This window comes from Gekko japonicus, unplaced genomic scaffold (genome assembly GCF_001447785.1).
Source record: "Gekko japonicus isolate JY-2015 unplaced genomic scaffold, Gekko_japonicus_V1.1 scaffold2395, whole genome shotgun sequence".
Lineage (NCBI taxonomy): Eukaryota > Metazoa > Chordata > Lepidosauria > Squamata > Gekkonidae > Gekko > Gekko japonicus.
The window spans coordinates 162,208-178,244 of NW_015167607.1; the positions used below are offsets into that span (position 1 = coordinate 162,208).

Genomic DNA, 16,037 nt, shown 5'->3' on the forward strand with positions numbered 1-16,037 from the left:
GGAGACCCCCGGACCAGTCACGCTCTCTCAGCCTAACCTACCTCACAGGGTTGTTGTGAGACTAGGATGGAGGAGAACGACATAAGCCGCTCTGAGCCCTCGTTGGGGACAAAGGCGGGGTATAAATGAAACAAATAAATGAAAAATAGAAATACTTAAATGGCCACTGGGGCAATTTTAAAAACGTGATGGAAGAATCCTACCCAATTAGGCGACAGAAAGGAGAGCACAGGACACAGTGTGAGTTTCTTTTTCATTCGGAGATAACAGTCTGAGAATACTGTAGCATAAAGCGAGACGTGTCGGCGTGATTGCAATTTAATATCCATACACATATAAAAAAAGATAGTTCCCACCAACCTAAAACGAAATTAACTGCAGCCCCAAGATGCATAATCAATCGAGTTCCTCTAAAAGTGAAATGGAGGCGAGAAGAATGATGTCAGCCACTTTGCATCCCCATTGGGGAGGAAGGTGGGGTATAAATGAAATGAATATATAAACGACGTCTGTAATAATATCACAGAGCAAACTATCGACACAGAGACAGAAGCTTAACCCCTGCCATCCTCGACATTCCTTCCGACTTCTTGGTAAGTCTTGGGGGGGGGGGGGAACTCTGCTTGAGCTTTTCTGCACGCCCAGTTTCATATTTTGTTACCACGATGATCTCAAGCAGATGCTGGACAATTGCAACAAATCTAATTCCTTTCCAATTTCTCCGTCTCTCCTACAAATTTCAGCAGCACCATTACATCCATTAGGCCGCTGAGTCAAGACGCATCATCTGAAGAATGTCATTTATCAGACAGATAGCTGCACACTGGAGAGGCCTGCCTAAGCACGGCGATGGAAGAGAGCCAAGGATCGGATGAGGATGATGAAATGGATGTTTCCATTAAGGGAACAGAACGCCCCCATCACACAGATTAATTAGGGAACACGGTAATAAAGTAAAGTGCACTGGGGAGGGGGTGGGGGGAAGCTGAGCAAAAAGGCCACCCTTATTTGTTGGATGCCCCCCCCCACTCCATCTCAGAGACAAAGGAATCCGCTTTGGAAGAATGACTTGGAAGCTTCGAAATCCCCTCGGGCTCTGCCCCTGGAACAGATTAGGAGCCTCCCCCTCTCATCTCTTCTTTTCCAGAATCTCCACAGGGCACACGGCCACAGGCTGAGCTCTGACCACTCGTAAGGCCCGGCGTGGCTCACACCCTTCTAGAGTTACTCTCTACTGTGGTTGCAGAAAACATTTCAAAGGGCAATACGACGTTCGAAATAGTGATACGGCCCTCCTTATGAGCCACTGTTCAATATTCTCTTGCATGAGCAGACTCAGTCACCACTTTTCAAGATCCTCTAAGTATATAAGTTTATAAGATTATGCATGGGATAGAGCAGGCTGAGAAAGAAGTCCTTTTCTCCCTTTCTCAAAATACAAGAACTCCTGGGCACTCAATGAAACTGCTGAGCAGTCGGGTTAGAATGGATAAAAGGAAGTCCTTCTTCACCCAGAGAGTGATTCACACATGGGATTGACTGCCACAGGTGGTGGTGGCGGCTACAAACATGGGCGGTGGGACCAGAGACGGGAGCTCACTCCATCATGCAACCCTTGGGTTTTGAACTGGTAAACTACTGACCTTCCAGTCTGCAGTTCCGCATCATTCATTCATTCATTCATTCATTCGAGCAAATTCATATGTTGGATTACTGTCTTGATGAATACTGTGAGCCACAGCAAGATATATATGAAGTATATGAAAACTTCTCATGCTTCAGACTGAGATTTTAAAAAAAAGACACCTTACCTGTGATAATTAAACATTCATTGTGATCCAGGACTTCTGTAATGAGACGAGACACAATCAGTTCCGGATTGATTAAGAAACGAATTTCTTCTTGCACTAGTCCTGCGCCAGTAACACCACCGCCAACAAAACGGTTTGCAAAATCCACCTGGCAGAAACACAGTTTACAGGATTAGTGGGCACCATGACAGTCTTCTCTCCACCCCCACCGCCCCCCAGTAATGTAAATATCTGATGCATGCACTTACTTCTCACCTAAGATTCTCTTAATTTTACCCACAGCTATACAAGCAATACTACTTGCTGGCATGACAGTTTCTTCTGTTAGTGGTCTGTTTTCTCAATTTCACAAGTCTGAACACAGAGAGCATGACTACAAGCATTTAACCCCCAAAGCTTCAGAAATGTCATTGATATTCACATATAAAAAGTTGTGCTGAGAGATGTAAACTTTCCACACATTTGAAGCCATGAGGGAAAACTCCCCTCCTCGCAACAGCACCCAAAGAAAAGAAAAACACATGCAATGCTGCTTTTTTTTCTTTTTAAATTTGTATTAAGAACCTTAAGTTAACAATGAGTAACAATAAACATAATCATTGGGAATACAATGCTTTCTTATGGAAAATAAACTTATTTTTCTAAGAATGCAAAGTGCATCATTCATTATTTTGATATTGTATGAAATTTAGAAGGATAACAGTGCGACCCTAAGCAAAGTTACATCTTTCTAAGATCACTGGAGTCAACAGACTTAGAAGGGTATAACGCTGCTACAGACGGCACTATAAATGCCTTAGGTTTGTTCTAAATTTTCTGTCGAAAATATACCTAACATAAGTGAATGAAACACAAATAGTCGTAAATGCTGTGTGACCTAAACACATCTCAGTTTTTGCCGCTGGAGAAGTGGGGTGGTGGTGGTAAAACTTGAAAATAAAAAGCATAGATGTTTTAACAGTGAAGGGTTTATTCACTGTACGTAATAACATGGCTGTATGACGACTAAGGATTATCATATTTGGATACAGAGTTAAACTTTGCAACACTGAAAACACTGCCTATTTAATTTAACAATTGTATACAATCGTAGGTGTATCATATTAATTGTGGACAGAGTTAATAGCCTTCAAGGAATAAAAAATATCAAATCTGTTACGTGTGTCTAGATGAGACACAGGAATTATTACACAACAAATGGGAGGCCCATGAGATTTGTGGGTAGGGAGAATCCCATCTTCCTGCCCAAAAATAGCCCTGAACTTAACAACACTGAAAACACTGCCTATTTAATTTAACAATTGTATACAATTGTAGGTGTATCATATTAATTGTGGACAGAGTTAATGGCCTTCAAAGAATAAAATATATCAAATCTGTTACGTGTGTCTAGATGAGACACAGGAATTATTACACAACAAATGGGAGGCCCATGAGATTTGTGGGCAGGGAGAATCTCATCCCCCCCATCGCGACTCCAGGCCCCACTGTCTACCTTAAGCTCTGCAGTGACAACAATGGTACCTGGGAGCCGCTCCAAGCCCAGAGTGGCTCCCAGCATCCTCCACCCCTGTGGCCGGCCCCGGAACCTCTCCCGGAGTCCTCCAACACGCACCTGGCCTAGAGTGGCTCCCAGAATGCTCCGCCACCATGGCCAGGCCCGGAGCTGCAGCAGCAGCTGGGCATCAAGCCACTCTTGGAATCTGCTGCTGCGGCAGCTGAACCTGTAGTCCCTCCCAGCATCCTCTGCCATGGCAGCCAGGACTGGAATTGAAACCTGTGGTGGCTGCTGCTAGGCCAAATGGTAAGTGGGTTGTCTGCTAATGTGCAGACAATGCATTTTTTAAATGGGGGGAGGAATTTAAATCCCCAGTGTATTTTTAAAAAACTTTTCAGATTTTTCTACAAACCTGGGAAGTACCCACGTTTGCAGAAAAATATGCTGCATGACAGTGTGCTCCTGATCTGTGGATTTAAGTATCCGCAGATGGAGGCCACATGTCGCGATTAGATATATAGATGTTATAGACCACCTGACATGGAAGTCCTCTGTTCTAAAAGTATTTGGAGTGAGTAAAATTTGACTATCATTTCACTGAAGTGTCCCCGTCCCCCCATCCCACAAAAGTTCTTATTTTTATGCCCCCCTCCTCGATTTTTTCGAGGTCTTCTTCCCAGGCTTCACATTTCTAGTCATGATGAACTGACCTAAATTGGCTATGATTGCCTGGCTAGTTGGATTGTACTGGCAACCACACCAATATTGAATACAATTCTTCATGACACAACGCACAAGGCTACATTGCATTTCATATGGAAACGCAGAACACATTTTACACGCACCTATACAAATCCTAGCAGGTGCTCACTGAAATGTATAGGTCTGACTGTGCTTAAGGTAAGTTCCCTAAGCCAGGATGCTAGAATCAGCTTCAGCTTCCTGCCAGATGGACGTGAAAAGACAAACGTGCCATCGGGTACCATGCAGCAGTTGATGCAGCATTAGAGTAATGTGCAGTCATACATGTCAGCCACTGCCTGTCACTGCAGACTCTTTATGTTTTGAATGGCTTTAATGAAATATTCCTTGGTATAATATACTTGGCCATCAACTGCCTATCCGAGGGCATGCTTCGTTCAGTAATTGAATTCTACTTGGCACTTCTCAATCTACAGAGATTTATGTGAGTATATGACAGAAGACACCTGAGAGGGAAGAGGGTTTTTCTTCACGATGGAAGAGGCTTATTATCAGGCAATGGCAAACAATACACTCTAGGCTTTTGTACTGAATAGCATGTAGGATAGATATATAGTCAGAACCTATTAACTGTTCTCAATAATATTCTGTCCCGTGAACAGATTCCACCTAGGGTGTCCTTTACCAGGAGAACTGTTCCAATTCTTTGAATTTATTCCTATCAAGCGCAGGGGCTATGCAGGAACTGGAGAGGTCGGCCACGGCCACTCCAATAGGAGCCATGCAACAAAAGACATTTGCATAGCCTATCGAGTGAGCAGAGGCGTGACCTAACCAGTTCCTGGATGACTTCCCCCCACTGAAGGAGAAATATATTTTCTAAATCCAGAAGCTGAATGAAGTGCCAAGTTAGAACTTGGAAAGCGTCTTTAAATTCAGGGGATGCCCTACACACCGTGAAACAAAAAGCTGGCAAGTGAATTGTTTAGAAGACAATGAGAACTCCAGTAAAAATGCTAGAAGACGTTTGTGGCTGAAGTGTGGCTCAACATCGTTTAATGTCGAGGAGAGAGAAAGAGAGAGTTCTCTTTTGAATTTAGTCTGAGTTTGCCTAAGCAGAGGCGTTTTGTTCTGTTTATGCAGGGTCAGAACACCAAGGCAGGTGAGCGTGACTGACAATCACCGCTCTCACGTGCTGCGTTCAATGCAAATTTATACAGCACCACAAGGGCATCATAAAATATTTTTGCTGCCTCCTTCAAGGGCTTTGTTTATGAGCCGCATGGGAGCAAAATTAATATTTCTTTTTGGAAGTTAAAAATGCATCACGATTTTAATACATTTCCAGGTTCCGTCAAGTGTAGCAAATCTGGAAAGGTATGTTTCAGGAGAAAATACCTGTAATATTAGAAAGTGTCCTTATGGTTCAAGGGGAAAGCATGACAGAAGGATAGCCAGGATGACTTAGGCCGCTGGGGCCTTATCTGTATTTGACTGCAACAATAACAGTTTCAGAGACAGGGGCAAGTGCCGTCATCAATACCCTAATTAAGTACCTTCCTTTCCTGTGTTTTAGACAACACACAAATAGCATTAATACGTTCGTCACCCACTGCAAATACATTAGTGGTTCATGCTGCATAGTGTAGCAATGCCAAAAGATTCTAATCAGGTTCGATACCCCATCATACTGAGCGATGCCTGAGTATGACAGATTAGCTCGGCCTCTTCCCTGAGAACTTTGCTAATCTAATTCACGATAATAAGCCAGTGAACTAGCGCAGCAAATCGTAGGAGAGGCAACATGACGAAAGCAATAAGGAGATCATGTTGCCTGCAACATACTAACAGCAAGGTAGAAATAAAGTTTCTAAAGTAAAACATCAGTATTCAGGTTAAATTTACGTGTTGGCACTTTGCGATAAATAAGTGGGTTTTAGGTCGCAGTTTGGGCACTCGGTCTCTAAAAGGTTCGCCATCACTGTTCTAGAGCATCATAAAAGTCTCCAGTCTACAACACCTTGGATCTGTGTCCAGTAGCATCTTAAGAGACCAACAAAATTTTCAGGGTGTAAGCTTTTCAGAGTCAAAGCACCCTCGGTCAGATACCATCAGTTCTGACAGAGGGAGCTTTGACTCTTGAAAAGCTTACACCCCCCAAATCTTGCTGGCCTGTAAGGTGCTCCTGGACTCAAATCTAGCAGTTCTACTGCAGAAGACCAACATGGCCACCCTCTGAAATGATCTCCAGTCTACAAGATGCTTCTGCAGAATACAAGGCCCTTCCCTTTCTTCATGTACTGCTAAAACGTTATCTCACTATTCTTCCAAGTAGCTCAAGGGGAAGTCCTGTCCCTCTCCCGTCCCTCGTTCCCCCCCCCACATCGACCCTGGGGGGCAATAGGCAAAGAGCCCAAGTGGCCCAAGATCACGCTGCGAGGTTCATGGCCAAGTGGGAGTCTGAACCCAGCTCATCCTAGTCTGATGCTCACTACAGCACATCCTCTCTCGCTCTCTTTACAATGATTCCTGGCCCATGTTCATCAAACGTTGTTTTAATTCCAACAGGTTTAAAATAGGGGATCACCAATGACATTTTTTTCATTTTTAATATGAAAATAAGAAATAGGAAAACCAAATTATAATCTACCACTTGGTATGAAGCTCATCTCTTCCCATTCACATCTATGAGCACCATCCTCTGGAACCTCTATGGCACCCTTGTCAATCAGGGAGGTCAAAGCTGGGGAAGACCCAAAACTGCTTGGTTGGATCCCCGTAAAGGAAAAGAGCAAGGGGGAATAATAGACTTAAATTCTAATCTGTAACCAAATCTTACTGTGGACAAAACCTACTCACCAGAGGTAATAGCCTTCCAAGGCTGTAGCAAACTGAGCTAGCCTGTCCTCAAACTTAACAGGGGCTGACAACAATCCTAGTCAGAAGGATGACTTCTGGAATGAAGTTGCCTCTCTGGAAGAGGGCAGCTGCTGATTCAGTGTAGGCCGACTAGAACTCTTACGCCTATGGTAACCATGTTGTGGGATAAATGGACGGCTTCAAGAGGGAATTAGATAAGCATATGGAGCAGAGGTCCATCAGTGGCTATTAGCCACAAGGTATAGATAGGAACTCTCAGTCTGGGGCAAGTGATGCTCTGTGTTCTTGGTGCTGGGGGGGGGAACAGTGGGAGGGCTTCTAGTGTCCCTGGCCCCACTGGCGGACCTCCTGATGGCACCTGGTATTTCTGGCCACTGTGTGACACAGGGTGTTGGACTGGATGGGCCTTTGGCCTGATCCAACATTGGCGTCTCTTATGTTCTTATGTTCTTATGACCGAAAAGAAGATCGATGATGAATGATATCCCAGAAGACTGAACCAAAGACCATTAGGCCACCTTGAATCCTACTGCTCTGGCTTCAGCCAGCAAGCTGTGGATTGTGCTTCATCCCCCCTCCCCCTCCAAACAGAACAAGTAACAGCTACAGGGCTTCATATGCCACTTCACGAGTCAGCTCTCTCCCAACACTATGAAAAAACCCCCAACCAAAATGCCCGTAGATACAGAAGACACGGCATCCTTACCAATAGGATTTAGTTGACTGCCTGCCAGATCACAACAACTCCAAAAGCAGTAGGCACAAACCTCCTGAACTCATCAACAGCTGGGGCACAGGAACATCATTTCCAAATTGTTTAAAACACAAAACACACACCCCCCCGAAAATCGGCAGCCTGTCACTTTCACACCCTGGAAACCCCTCTCCTGTTACTCTTCAATCACTTTCTGACCTGAAGAACCTGGAGCAATCCAGGTCTTACTACTGTCAATCAAAAGGTTTTCAAACAGGTCACACATGTGCAAAACAAGGTGAGCCGGAGACAACCGATAATGTTCAGTCTGTCAGAAGCATCAGTTCTGCTGTGTCTGTTGCACTGCATGATAGCCTGTTATTTCCACATAAACTAGGGCAAAACTGAATGATTCAGCCAAAATACCCAGAAGACCAAAGTTTAGTACAAACCTACACAAGATCGGCATTCTCACCTGTAACATCCCGTGCCCGTTGCTCTCGATGGTACCTTCATACGTGACGTGCAACCTGGACATTTTTTTCTGAGTCCTGCAATCAAATAAGGATAAACACACAAAAAATTCAGAAGCACGATATTGACAGACTTCATTTATAGTTCACCTATCTTACAGAGACAGTATTTAGAAACTGAGTACTAACTCTCTCCAATTATTGCAAATTTACAAATAAAAATGTCAGCTGCCAAAGACAAAAGTCATCACAATGTACAGCTCCAACCCCACATGTTGCTGCTGTAGAAAATAAGTGCTCAAAAAGGCATGTGTTTTGTCTTGGTTTAACACGCGACGAGTTGCCTCAGGATTGTGGATAAAGGTTTGCACTCAGTGCAAACTACTGTGCCAGGCATCCTCTTCAAGGCTCTAGAACAAAATTTGAGTCTCCAAACAACAATTTTGTTTTTAAGGTATAAGCTTTCATGAGTCAAAGCTCATGTTGTCAGATACCCACACATGGCTCTTAAGAAAGGAATACTGAAAGAGATTAAACAGGTGGCTCAATCTGATACAATTCAGGTCAAACGTGGGCTGTGAAGGAGAAGAAAACTAATAGGATCACACACAGTAGCTCTCTTCCTTCTATGCCAATGCAGAAAGCTGAGCCCCAGAAAACATCTGTAACGTCTGCAGTCTCCACCTTGGCCCGGGTTTTACTGGGGCTAAAGCAGCCCACCAGGGGCAGGGACAAAGGTCTGGGAAGCATCCCCCTGTTCTGTGCGGCACAGCCGTTTGTGGACTGGGTTCCATTAGCTTGCTTAGGTTGAATTTATTCCCTTATTCAAAGCTGGCAAGCCAGAAAGCCTATGAAAAAACTGAGGAATCTATTTGTTCCATGTAAGAAGAGCCCTGCTGGGTCATACCAGAGGTCCATTTAGTCCAGTATCCTGCTTGGTGTAGTGGTTAGGAGTGTGGACTCTAATCTGAGAGAACTGGGTTTGATTCCCCACTCCTCCACATACAGCTGCTGGTGTGACCTTGGGTCAATCATAAGTTCTTTCAGAGCTGTTCTCTCAAGGGCAGTCCTCGAGAGAGCTCTCTCAGCCCCACCTACCGCACAGGGTGTCTGTTGTGGGAAGGAGAAGGGAAAGGGATTGTAAGCCACTCTGAGACTCCTTTGGGTAGTGAAGGGTGGGGTATACATCCAATCTTTTTCTTCTTCTTCTGTCTCACACAGTGGCCAAGCAGTTCCTCTGGAGGTCCAACAACACGGCATAGAGGCCTTCCCCTAATGTTGCTTCCTGGCTCTGGAATTCAGAGGATACCTGCCTCTGAACATGAAGGATCCCTTTAGTCTCTATGGCTAGCAGTCACTGATGGATCTATCCCCCATAAATCTTTTTATTCCCTCTTTTAAAGCTGTCTATGCCTGTGGCCATCACTACATCCTCTGGCAGCAAACTCCACATTTTAATCACTCGCTGTGTAAAGAAGTATTTCCTTTTGTCCTTCCCGAATCTACTACCCATCAGATTCATTGGATGCCCTCGAGTCCTGGTGTTTTGGGAGAGGAGCTAGACCGCAGGGGGAAAAGCTCTCTCTTTCTACTCTCTCTGTCACATGCAGAATTTTATAAACCTCTATTATCTCCCCTCTGAATTGCTGTTTTCTAAACTGGAAAGTCTCAGACGCTTCAGACTGTCCTCAAAGGGAAGGTGCTCTAACCCCTTTAATCATTTTAGCTGCCCTACCATACATAAAATTAAACTATTCTTTCTTCCTGTTATGTACCCAGATGACATCCTGTTATGTGTCTACCTGCTGCTGGCACACAGAAAGAATATTCATAGAGAAGGACAAGACCCAGGTACAACTATTAATGAAGGACATATTATTTTGAAATTCGCACTATTGAAGTCTTCTATGGCTACAGAATCCTATCACCTTCCTTTTATTTCTGTGGAAACTGATATGTAAGAGTTGTGTTCTTTTTCGGGGATTCCCTTCTATTATCTCTTTTGTGATAACGCTGTATTTTTAAAAATGCCGTGACCATTCTGCATCTAGAAAGAAATTTATTGTTCTGCATAAAGTGGTATTACTGGCATATTTAATCATGCTACAGTTAAATTAAACAGACCAACAGACAACTTTAAATTAAGCTGCATTAGTCATACTCGGCTCTTGATTTATCGCCCTTGGAAAACCTTTACTTTGCCCCCCCTTGAACAAGATCCAAATCGTAACGAGAAATGAATGGTTTTCATAAGGCCATTTTTGTCCCGAATTTGAGTGCATCAGCATTAACTCAACCTTCCATTAGTCATTTCAAGGAGGGGGTGGGGAATGAAGGTAGCTTAACTTTCGCATTTAGCGGCTCCCTCTGAGCGCTGATGGGAAGCACGTATTATCCTCATCCAGCTATAAGCATGTAGCTAGCAACACAGAAGCAATTTTATTTGGAAAACAGCATCAATTATATGATGTCATGAACTGTTAGCAAAGATTCACAGATGTACTGCGTACAGAAAGCACAGACCTGGTACAGTAACATATGCACAAACGCACAGACTGGCACGGCAAATGCACAAAGGCATTGAAAGTTACAACAATGTCCTCAAGAACTACACAGTACTGTGCACGTATATAAAGTCCCATCTATTCTAAAACAACAGGACATACTTCAGTTTAAAAATCTGCCTGTCTCATAGATTAAACAATACACTTGACTACATCTGTTCCTATGCATGAAATGTGAAAGCTTTCAGATTTTCAGAACTGTTGCACGGCAGAACGGACAAGCTAACATCTCTGGCATGGGCATGAAATCCAGCAAGGCAGGAAGCTCCCTTAAGGCTTTTCCTTCTCTCCTTGGAGAAGGAGCTTGAAAGCTTACAGATAGACAGCCCCCACCCACCCCGGCAATAAAACTTGATCCCGCTCAGACTGAGACGGAGTCTCTAGACTAATTTTTAACACCGTACTCCAAGCCATCGCAAAAAAACCCTGAACATGTCTCAATATGCTGACTATTTATACCTTTTGCCTGCAAGCATGGTACAAGCAGAATATTTCCTTTAAAAACACGCCCCTTATAAACTGTGGCATCATTACCTCCAGAAATCTTTCTGTATCCAAAGGCAGAACAAGATTCCTCAAGCAATGAGCACCAAAGGGATGCAGTGTTAGTTCCTACCCCAAGTAACAACTTTCACTAGGAAATGCCTTCTGAAAGGGCATCTTCTGTACGTCCTTTACGATCCAGACATTCATTTAGTGGGCACTAACTGGACGACAGCTACACAGTGGCAGGATTAAAACATTTGCTTTATGCCATTTTCAAGATACATGATCACATTTTTCATTCTGCTCCATTTTTGGTAGGAAATGTAAATTTAGGACTGTATTCTAATAGTAAATATTGAATCAGATATTAAAGGGCAGTCCTGCCTTTCTGTGGACTCTCCACAGAGCATGATATAGACTTAATTAAGTAAAACACCATTATATATCAAAAAAAGACAGATCACATGCTTGCATGAGTTAATTTGCAAAGATCAGTATGCGTATGTTAGGAGAAATACAGAGCAGTCTCATGAACTCTTTAAACAGAGTTCCAAAATCTCAGTTGTCCCCAACCATTTCTGATCAGTAGTTATACCATTCCAGTAAATTAGATATTTATATGGACAACAAATCTAAATCCATTGGTTGTCATCATGCATCGCTGAGTGAACTGTGGACATCCAATCAATCTGAGAACATTACGCTTGAACTCAACATTTGCAGGCATGTAGTCCATAGCCCTAGACAGCTGTTAACTATATGCCATTGGAAAAAAAGTCCATGTAAATTTCAACTACCATTAGTTTTGTGACAAAACAACAGTATGTAACACAACATCAAGCACACACACGCTGTACATGAGAAACACAAAACTAACCCAGAAGGGAAAGTATACATCTACAAATGAAAAGGTTAAACTCTCCCAAACATTATTTCAATGACAAATAATGATGCTCATAGAAATATATTAAATATACTGAATATATAAACACATACAACACTTCAAGAAAATGTGATGTACATCATAAAGTCTCACAGGCCACAGAATGATAATTCTTAAAAGGAACATAATCCTAAATAGTCCACAAGCACAAGCCCTCCAAGGGATGAATAACAGTCCATAGAAAAAAATAATGTCCAGTATACCCCAATGGAATCATACGTGATATTCAGACTGTTTAAAAGAAAATCCTTCATCAAAGGGTATAATGAGTCAAGATAGGTACAATGACCATAAGGGTTTCCCTTGCTCGAAAGCCAGTCGAATCCGACTCTAGGGGGCGATGCTCATCTCCATTTCCAAGCTGAAGAGCCAGCACTGCCTGAAGACGTTTCTGTGGTCATGTGGCCAGCACGACTAAATGCAGAGGTGCACGGAACACTGTTACCTTCCCACTGAAGTGGTGCCTATTTATCTACTTGCAATTTCTTGCTTTCGAACTGCTAGGTTGGCAGGAGCTGGGGCCAGAGTTGGGAGCTCACTCTGTCATGCAGCAGTAGGGTCTCGAACAGCTGAACTACAGACCTTCCAGTCTGCAGCTCAGTGCTTTAAACTCTGAGCCACCGTGGCCCCGTACAATGACCATGCACAAGTCAAAATTCTATTTTGTATTAAGCAGAGTGCAAAGCTCATTATACCCTTTGATGAAGGATTTTCCTTGAAACGGTCTGAATATCACGTATGATACTGTCAGGGTATATGGGACAGTATTTTTTTCTATGGATTGTTATTTGCCCCTTAGAGGGCTTGTGCTTGTGGACTATTTGGGACTGTGCCCATTCCTAATATAGACATCTACTTAAATACTACAAATTGTATAGCTTTGTGCTTGTGGACTATTTGGGACTGTGCGCATTCCTAATATAGACATGTACTTAAATATTACAAATTTTATAGCTTTCTGGGTAAAGACCCATTTCAAACAATTTTTTTCTTCTCGCATTGATAGCAGCATTCCATGTGCTTTAATTAAAATTTTGGAGGGCAAAACCAACTATTTTGGGGGCTCTAGAATGTTCGTTTCGACTTAAAAACCCTTAAACACTTTATGGGGGCCTGGAAACATGAACATCTTGGAAATCTGTACCTGTTCTGGAAACATGTTACCTGGATCTGATAAAAGGTCAAAATAGGTCTTTACCTGAAAATCGGTTGCACTTGTCCATTGTCCATAGATGCATAAAGAGGATGTATGTGACCCATGTATGGCACGTTTTATTGTACACGTGTCTTTGTTAACGGGCCGTGACCTGAATAGCCCAGGCTCAGATCTGGGAAACTAATCTGGGTTGGCCCTGGCCAGTATTTGGAAGGGAGATCTCCAAGGCATACTGTGGTATGACATGGAGGCAGGCTATGGCAAACCACCTCTGGACACCTCTTGCCTTGAAAACCCCATCGGGTCACCATAGGTCAGCTGTGACTTGACAGCAACAACAACAACAAAAAACCCAACAAAAGTTTGTTAATGGTGCTATATAAAACAGTGCTAGCTGTGCTTTATATGCGTTTTGTTCTGATTGCTGGCTTTCCCCATTACTGGGGAAGCCATATGTCCCTGGCTATCACTATGACCAATGTTCATGGATGACGAGGAGATTATACAGTTTTGGAATTTTAGAACAATCTCCCCCCCCCTTTTTATTATTATTTAATTAAATATTGTTACACTTTAAAACAGCAGCAGCGACGACATAATATATGTGACAACAAGAGGAAAAGGGGCACAGCAACCATATCCTTTACAATACTATTAAAATATATAAACAATTTTGATAAACTGACAACCGTTAACTTCAGTGAAAATACAGTCTATTAAGCAAAATCCTTTTGTAGCCTCAACAAAATAGGAGGAGCTTATTTTTGGCAGCTTTAATAGCCTCCCATTCAAAACATTCTAAATCTATCTTTTCTACTAAAGGGAACCAAATACTTAACGGATTGTAAAAAAGTTGTTCGTTATGATTAGAATCCTTATAAACTGAAAAAAACGTCTAACATAAAGCTATGCAAGTTAGATGCTAAAGCAGTTCTCTTTTAAGTGTATCAAGATTGTTCTTTATTTTAGAACAATCTTGATACACTTGGAAGAGACTGCTTTAGCATCTAACTTGCATAGGTTTACTGTTCCCTTGATCAGGGCAGGGAAAATAAGAGAATCCATAACATTCACTGGGATGTGGGTAAAATGACTGCAGCTAAAAGGGAAGTCATGTCAGCCGGCTCATTTTGAACTTACCTTTCCCAGTCTGGAAATTCCTGTAGGCATTGCCTCGTAAACGTCACCAGTCCTGTGGGTTCTACATGCAAAGACACAATGGGCATATATTAAGTCAGTATGAAAAAAATGTTCTATAATGTTGTATTTTAGAGCATCGGGAGGATAACTACAATCCTGGAAGTTTTAATCTCTTGCTTCGTAATATTACAGTACTTTATTTTTATTTTATTCTATGACATCTCTGCCCTCATGAGGGTCACCAGGGTAGCTTGAACCAATTTCTACAACGGGAGAGCTCACATTTTGATTGTAAAACCTTGCTGGAATTAAGTTGGGTGATTAAATAATAAATCTTAAGAGACAGGAGGAAAGAGACTTTTTTAAAAAATTAGCCTTCATGAACAAGATGGCAACTGGATATATGCAGTCCGTCCTACCATGCTATATGATGAATTCACATTATTTTCCATTTAAACTCCAGTGTAAACCAAATGTGTTTATCTTTCAGAATCATTCTGACAGAAAACTTTACAATTATTTAGATATTTATACCCTGTGTTTTCTCCCAGTGGAGACCCAAAGAGGCTTACACAGCATTTTATCTAACAAGAACCCTGTGAGGCCTACCTGTGAGGCAGAAGCAAATACAGAGACAGAGACAAACATGGGCCAGTTCCCTCAGCAAATTTCCACCTCAGAGTTGGGATTTGAACCTGGGTCTCCAAGATCCTTGTCCAACACTCCAATCATCAGAGGTAGATTCGGGGGGGGAACGCGGGGGAACACAGTTCCCCCGGGTGAGGTACGGGGGGCGGGGCACATGACGAAGCCCCGCCCCCTGCTTCCGGCCGCCCCGCTTCCGGCCCTCATTCAGCCAGGAGGAGGCAGGAGAAGAGGGAGGGTAAGTTGCTTCCTCCCTGCCTCTCCCCACCCCTGCCTGCCTGGGGCCAGGGAGGGCCTTCGCGGGGCTTCCTCGCACTCCCGCCGCCCTTGCAGGTCCACCGCCGGGCCCCTCATTGGCCATCATACTTTTTAAAAAGCACTGGTTTTTTTGAGGGGAGGTATAGTCCACTAAGACTAGCGTGCCACCTGTCCAGGTTGTCCAGAGGTCCCCATCAGCTCAAGAACTGCAAATCTTGGAAGCTAAGCAGGGTTGACTCTGCAAGTATTTATGTCACACTTCCGGTGATGTCAGGGGGTGTGGCATATGCTAATGAGCTATGCTAATAAGTTCCCCTAGCTCTTTTTCTACGAAACGACCCCTGCTAATCATTATGCTAAAGAGGTATAACTATTCTATGAAGTCTGACGAAGGGAATGTTGACTCTCAAGAGCTTATACTCTGAAACTCTTGCTGGTCTGTGAGGTGTGACAGATTCAGTCAAAAGCAGGACCTTCTCCCAAAGTGCTCTCTTCATCTTTGACGTGCAGTCACTCCTGGCCTTGGGAGTAGACCACTGACAGGCTTTGCAGGCTGATACATTATGGCCCTTGCCCAGACAAAGCAGGTAAAGGTCACGGCTGTCCGTCTGGGTCATTTTTGTATCACACTGAGTGCAGCTTAGAGATGTAAAATTTCTGGAAATTTTGAAGCTCGGAAAAAAACCCGTTTTTTTTTTCGGGGGGAAATGAAAATTTTTGGAAAAATTGAAAAAAATGCTACATTAGCATTTCTTTTGTCTTTTCTAGATTGAAAGTCATTCTGTTA

The 16,037-nt window shown here is 43.1% G+C and overlaps 1 protein-coding gene across 1 annotated transcript in view; it reads right to left on the reverse strand.

The window, feature by feature from the left end:
• PARG (poly(ADP-ribose) glycohydrolase) overlaps window positions 1-16,037 on the reverse strand; it is a 114,748-nt gene that overhangs the window by 18,448 nt on the left and 80,263 nt on the right. The window contains exons 13-15 of the mRNA XM_015414006.1: window positions 14,348-14,408; window positions 8,061-8,136; window positions 1,812-1,959 (exon numbers count right to left, since the gene is read on the reverse strand). Coding sequence (XP_015269492.1) covers window positions 1,812-1,959; window positions 8,061-8,136; window positions 14,348-14,408 — 285 coding nt within the window. The remainder of the gene's footprint in view (window positions 1-1,811; window positions 1,960-8,060; window positions 8,137-14,347; window positions 14,409-16,037) is intronic.